The following is a 6,697-nucleotide window of genomic DNA, read 5'->3' on the forward strand; positions in this document are numbered from 1 at the left end:
ACAGCTGTCCCAAGGAGCCAAAGTCAGCTTGAGGCCAGAAAGCTGCTTGTGCCCCGGAGGTGTGTAGACGGGTAGGATCTTGGAGGTGGTTACATCTTTTTAATCTGTCTCTTCCTCTTTCCCTTTCTCTTCCCTCTGTCCATCTACAACAACACAAGCCATGGCCGGATGGTTAAGGCCGGAAGAAGCAGTGTCTAGCAAGAGGTAGCTGCACCTTTGGCTCCGCTGGCCTTAGAGCCCTGAGGCGTTGAGGGTTGAGCAGTGAATCCCTGCCCTTCCATTGTGTGTGCTCCTAGGTTATTTCTTTACTGGGACTAACAGCAAGTGGACAGGAAGAAGGCTGGCCAGCCCAATCATCAGAGCTGATACACTGGGCAGCCTTCCTTTCTGCTTCTGCCTTGCAGAGGCCTGAGAACATGCAGCCATGCTGGAAGCTGTACGGCTGCCGATATAAACCCTAACATGTAGTACATGCAGGTACTTGTTGCCCTCAAGGCCTGGGACCTTCCCAGACACGACGCTACACGGATGGACCCCTGCAGAAAGTGTGATGATGCGGCCCCTGTGGCTGCTGTTGTTTGTTTTAAGCAGTCACCAGCGGGTCCTGTTCAACGTGTGAGGAAGCTCGATGCTGTCCCTAATGAAGTTGGTGCCCTATTCTGCAGACTGCCAAGGAGGGGGCCGTGACCCTCGGGAGTTTCCCGCTCACTCTCATGAGGACTCCAGAGGACTGGCCAGCCTTCCCACTGTTCCTGAGACGCTACAGACCTGGACAGAGCCATGGTTGAGTACAGCTGTGTACTAAGGGACAGTGACGTGAGGACACAGGAGGTGGGAAGAGAGCACCAGGCCTGCCTGGTTCACATGCTTCCAGCTTCTCCGGTCCCACTGGGCTTCCTTCCTGTGGCCCAAATCATACATGCCCCTGGCCAGAACCCTGCCTCCGAGTGGCGCTCACTCAACTCAGAGCAGTCCTGTTTCCTGGGAGAGCCTGCCCTCTAAGACCAGCAGGTATCTTCATCAGGACACCTTAGTGGCAGGACTAGAATGTGACCGTGTCCCAGCTCACACTGTAGTGGCTCTCCGGATGGTCAGAGGCCACGGTGCCATCTTCTTCAGCCCTGCTGCTGGTTTTCATTTCTCTCACATCAATCGCAGCATTATTTCTACGCGGGGACTCGATTCTTAGAAAGCTTTTTGCTTGCCAGACCACATCTATTAAAAACGGGGACTGTGCCCCCTGTCTTTGTGCTCTTTAGGGCATAGCATGCTGCCCCAGGTTCTGTTGAGTAGCCCCCATGCTGCGGGGTGTTTCTGTGTACTTGTTCACCCCATCTCCACAGTGAGCCTTTGAGGCAGCTGGAACCTTTTATTCCAGTCAGTTTGGTGACTGACACACCTATAGTAACCAGCCTTACGAAGGTCACACCCAGCTAAGGAGGGACACTGGTTTGAATGCAGGTCTCACATCAGAACCGTCTTCCTGATGTCTGGCTGCCTGTCAGCCATGAGTAACCCAGCCAGCAACCAAACAAACAACTTACACTTTGTCATTTCCTCTTTGGAGTTTGTTTACTGTGGGGGGAGGGGGTGCAGAGCACTGTGAATAATGGGGTGGTTCCTGTGTCTGTGAGGAATTCTACCTCAGCCCTGGTTCTGGTGCCTCAGCTACCTGGAGCTCAAGCAAGCAGAAGGTCATGGAGTCTAGGTGTGGGGACTGGGAGCCCGTGGCCAGAATGACTGCCCAGAAGAACACCCAGGGACTGCCAGGGAGGGAGCATCTCCCACGCGGACCAGGAGGCTGGGCAAGCCTGTGCCGGGTGGCTGGGGAGGAATTCAGACTGTGTGGTGATAGCGTCAGTATCTTCTGAAATCCAGGTCTTAAAAAGAAATCAAACAAACATGAAGTCACTGCCCTAGGGCTGCTTCGAGGTCTCATTTGCTCCATAGCCATGAAGAAGTAGGAAGCAGAAGAGAGCCTTCAGACAGTAAAAGAGAATGTCCGTCCAAGGCAGGCTGGGATGAAGCTCAGCGGTACGGTGCTTGCCTCTTGGTTTGCAAGGAGCGGATCCAGAAATACGAACACAGTCTATGCCTGTCCCAGCAGTTCCACTCCTCAGTGCATTTCTGAAAGGATTGGAAACTCTCAACCACACCTACTGTCACAGAAGGTACTCTGGTCCCACAGTCAAGGAACGGTTCTTCTGGCTCACAGTTCCCTGTTACAGTCTGTCAGGGCAGCGGAAGCACGGAGGCAGGAACCTGGGGGACTTGGTCACATCCGTAGTCAAGTGGAGAGCAGGAATGTGCGCTCTGATCTCCTCTGCACTGTTCAGACCGAGAAATGGTGCCGTTCATATTCAGAGTGGGACTCACCACATCAATTATCCCAGTTAGGAAAATGCCTTGAGATCATAGCCACAGGCCAACTCAATCTAGGCAGCCCCTCACCAACCCTGAGTTGACAATAGCTATGTCCCCAGGTGTCCATCCGTGTATGAAGGTGGTCTTTGGAATGGATGTTACTCAGCTGTAGAGAATGGAGGCCTGACACATGCCTTGACCACAGTGAACCTGAGACTGTCACTGAGGGAAAAACCAGACAGGAGACCACACTGTCTTCACAGTGGCAGGTCCATAGAGATAGAAAGTCTTCTGGTGGTGTGGCCAGAGTGGGAGAGGGTGTGATGGCCACTGGGGAGGATTCCCTAGAAGCTGTGACAGTGCCACGGTGTTACTGCTGCACTTTAAACCTTGGTCGATGGTTACAGTGGTAAGTTTGGCTTTAGGGTTTGGTTACCAGATACAGGCGATGGGCCTGTATCATGGCCTGTTGCCCAGTGACCTTTCATCCTTCTCCAGCAAGGCTTGTTGACCTCAGCTCTGCCATCTGTAAGAGATCTGTGCGTGCTCAGGGATGCTTTCTCTCATATGTGTAGGCTGCTTTTCAGAGGGCCTTATGTATAGAGCCCCCAGAGACCCGCACAGCAAATGCATCAGAAGAGGCTGGTGAGCCCCCTTCCTGAAGTGAGAATGTCCCCTGGGGGAGTCAGCATGCTTCACAACCTCCCTTTTCTGCAGTTCTGTTAACTTGTGGCTCATTCAGTAGAGCAATTGTGTCTGCTCAGCAGCAGATGAATGTAGGGTTCAGAACGTGTCACAGGCTTGACCACCCATTCCAAGAGGCTCCATAGCCCCTCTCGTGCCTTTCTGTCCTCTCTGTACCTACCTCTCTTGTCACCTAGCTCCTTTTCCTGGTCTATGTGTGTCCATTGGCCAGTCAGGTTCCAAAACAAAGACTGGAGGCTAGGTCATAGCCTTATCACTGATGGAATTCGGGACAGGAACTCAAAAGGTAGGACCCTGGAGGCAGGAGCTGATGCAGAGGCCATGGAGGAATGCTACTTGCTGGTTTGCTTGTGGTTTACTTACCCTGCCTTCTCATAAAAACCAGGACCACCAGCACAGGGGTATCACCACCTACAATGGACAGGGTCCGTCACTATCAACCACTAGTTAAGAAAATGACTTATAGGCTTATTCAGGTATAGCCCAATCCTCTGGAGCTGTTTTCTCAACTGAGGCTTCCTCTCAAGTTGACATAAAACTAGAGAGCACAGTCTACGCTAAACTCTGCCTCCCGGAACACCTAGAATAAGGGGGTTAGGGTCATGCACATGAGGGGCCAGTGGTTAGCACCCAGAGGTGGAAGGCTTTGTGGATGAAGATACTGGGCAGGCTGTCCTTAGGGATCATGGGAGCCGGGATGCAGGCTCATCAGCTGAGACCCAAGCATAGAGCATCCTCAGAGGCACTGGGGAAGCCCTGGGAGCCAAGCCAAGTCCTTGTCTTTCTTGTCATCCTTAGAATAATGACGATCCTGGCTCAAGGGGCAGGTGTGGAGCTTAACTGGCAGTGTGAGAACTCCTCACAAGGAAAATGACCCGAGCTGGTCATTTTTTTCTGTCAGGTGGGGGTCAGGCGACATGAACTACATCAGCCACTTGGCACCACCACACTGACCAACCCGGAGCTGGGGACAGGCAAACGAGCTGGGCTATGGGATGTACCAGCCAGATTGATTGCAAGAATGAATGGAAACTATTTGTTAATTGGAAAGCAATTAACTTAATGCACATAATTCAGTTTGCAAACCACAGCCATACAGAATACAGAGCAAAGAAGGCCGCCAGGCAGAGAGCAGCACAAGGTGCCGGCTGTCAGCACCGCTCCCCCTTCTGCCACGAGCTCACGTGTGTCCTTGACATTCCTGAGAAAGAATGACTTTTTTAAAAGTAATTTTTGGCTGGGAATATTTGGCCACATTATCAATGAGTATATTTTGTCACGCAGGATGCAGCCTGTTGACATCTTTCCATCCTCTAGGGAATGTCCCAACGATGGGCACAGTTGCTGCAAAGCCCCACGAGGTTTCAGGATGTGAAGAAGCTGGGCAGCAGCCTTGGGGGCCCTTCTGGCAATCAGACCTGAAGGAATACTCCTCACTGGCTCCTGCTCACACTCCTAGACATCCCTGCAGCTTCCAGTACTTTCTACAGATATGGCCATGCCTCTGCACAGTGGACCACTCGGAACACTCACACAGTGCTGCATAAGCTACTGTATTACTTGAAGTAGGGTCTATTTCTCAGGACACACATAAGGGAAATCCCTATAAGGTCCCCAGGGATGTGTATGACCACTGCATGGTGAGGAATCGTACTGCTCTCACCGCAGGAAATAAGCACTATATGCTCGCTGTTCCTCCTGACAGACATTCCCAACCTGTGGCCTGCAGGCTGCATGCATCACATACCTGTGAATGTGGTCCCGCACATGTGCAGATGACAACATCATGCTCAATGTCAAAATGTAATTAGGGCGATGTTTGGTCTCCTTCAAATTCAGTAGGCACATACTCTGGCTATATATGTATCCATGTGTAATTTCCCCGCCCTTTCAGGAGCACCAGTATCGCCATTTTGGAGCAAAGGGATGCTCGGAGAAGTTACCTTGGTGGAGATGCCACACCTCCACAACTTACACATGAATTTGCCATTTAGGAATTGTGCAAAGTACAGCAGAGGGAGTGCTGAGTGTGCTTGTCCCTCCCGAGGTCCAGAGACCCCAGGCCTGGTTTGAGTCCTGTTGACACCTATGAGGGCAAGCAGAGCCGATCACTTGTCTCTGGAGCCTGGGTTTCCCTGTGCAGAGCAGAGACAGCAGATGCTCTGTGGCAAAGCTGCAGGGAGGAGTGAGGTCACAGACACTGGAGCAGTGTCAGCTGTGAGGTGCAGCACACAAACTAGTTAATGGCTTTATTCTCCTGGGCCCCGGCACTATGGTGGAAGAGGAAGAAGCTCAGAGAATGAGGAAGTTGCAGTAGGTGGAACTTCAGAGTTGCCATGGGAACCAAAGCTCCAAGGCTGATCAAGGCAGGAAATACCATCTGGCTTTAAAACACCAAAAAAGCCTCCACTCACCCCGGACTTCTTTATGTAAACAGCAAAATCAACAGCATCCTCGGCTGCCATGTCAGCCCAGAGCGAGCAGGGGATGGCTTGTCATTCCCTTGCTGTCCCTGGTCAGATCTGATCTAGACAGAGCCCCTCAGGAGATTCTGATTCACCAGCTGTCACATACGGAGACGAAGTCACCCAGTAACCCCAAGCTGAAATTGGAGGAAAACCTCCATCTCAACCCCAGCCGTTCCCAGGCTCTGCAAACCAAGGGAAGGATAAAAGTGGTACCCAGGGACAACAAGGGTCTCAGCTCAAGTCTAGAGCATCAGGCAATGACAAAACAAAGTCGTTTTTCAATAAATTCACTGTGACTTTCCCTACCACGCCTGCCTCTGCTATTGCCCCAGCCTTGCAGCTTGCTCCCTGGGAAACACTCAGCTTGGGACTTCTCTGGTTCCCCATAGGCTCCAAGCACAATGTGTTGAGTTCCTCATCTCCCAGAGAGCTGGCACGGAGAGAGCCCGCACATCTGTGGTGTTTCTGTGAAGTGCACATACTAAAATGAACAGGGATACAGTTTTCAAACAACAGGACTGTGTCCTTAACTCCCCCCCCCCGGAATACTGGGGGACGTCCTCTTTTGTGACAACTCCTCAGGCTGAACTCACAGGGATGGTGACTTTTACCACAGGGGGTGCCAGAAACCACATAGGCGGAGAGCACGGCTGGGAGTGTAGACTCAGGGTGGCTGTGCTGTGCAGCCTTGCTTGACCTCTCTGAGCTTCCTACAACAGAAGACAGTTCTGTGGGAGTGCCTCGGATACCTTCCAGTGACGTGAGATCCTGTCGCTGCTAAAGTGACCTGATGTCTTGTTCACTGGTGAACATCAACCAGAGTTTAAAGGCATCAGATCTGACCTCTCCGGTCCTGACTGGGTTCCAGACGTTTTCTGGGAGTGAGACTTGGGGAGGAAAACGGTCTCTGTGCCATTCAGGCTACGGGGCCACCTCAGACCATCATGCCCACACAACTCTAGGTCCTTTATACTGACCTGTGACAAAACTGGCAATGGCCAACCACTTGGCTGTGTTTGCTCTAAGTCACCCCACTACTTCCTCCGACACCCAGGCTGTGCCTGAACACCTCATCCTCAAGACACAGGCAGCTCACTCCTGGGTTTGCAAAGGCTTGTTCTGCAGTGACACCCTCCCTCCCTCCGAACTGGGAAGTCTCC

General features: G+C 52.1%; 1 protein-coding gene across 2 annotated transcripts in view; it reads left to right on the top strand.

Annotated features, from left to right (window-relative positions):
- The window catches only part of ANKS6 (ankyrin repeat and sterile alpha motif domain containing 6), a gene marked incomplete at its 5' end in the record, with an annotated part of 39,122 nt that extends 37,852 nt beyond the window's left edge, over positions 1–1,270 (top strand). For both annotated transcript variants that reach the window (XM_080940125.1, XM_080940126.1), the window contains one exon: positions 159–1,270. In XM_080940125.1, the coding sequence (XP_080796251.1) occupies positions 159–208 (50 nt within the window). In that variant the 3' untranslated portion in view covers positions 209–1,270. The remainder of the gene's footprint in view (positions 1–158) is intronic.
- Between the last annotated feature and the right edge of the window lie 5,427 nt (positions 1,271–6,697).

This window comes from Micromys minutus (assembly GCF_963924665.1).
Source record: "Micromys minutus genome assembly, chromosome: 28".
Classification (NCBI taxonomy): domain Eukaryota; kingdom Metazoa; phylum Chordata; class Mammalia; order Rodentia; family Muridae; genus Micromys; species Micromys minutus.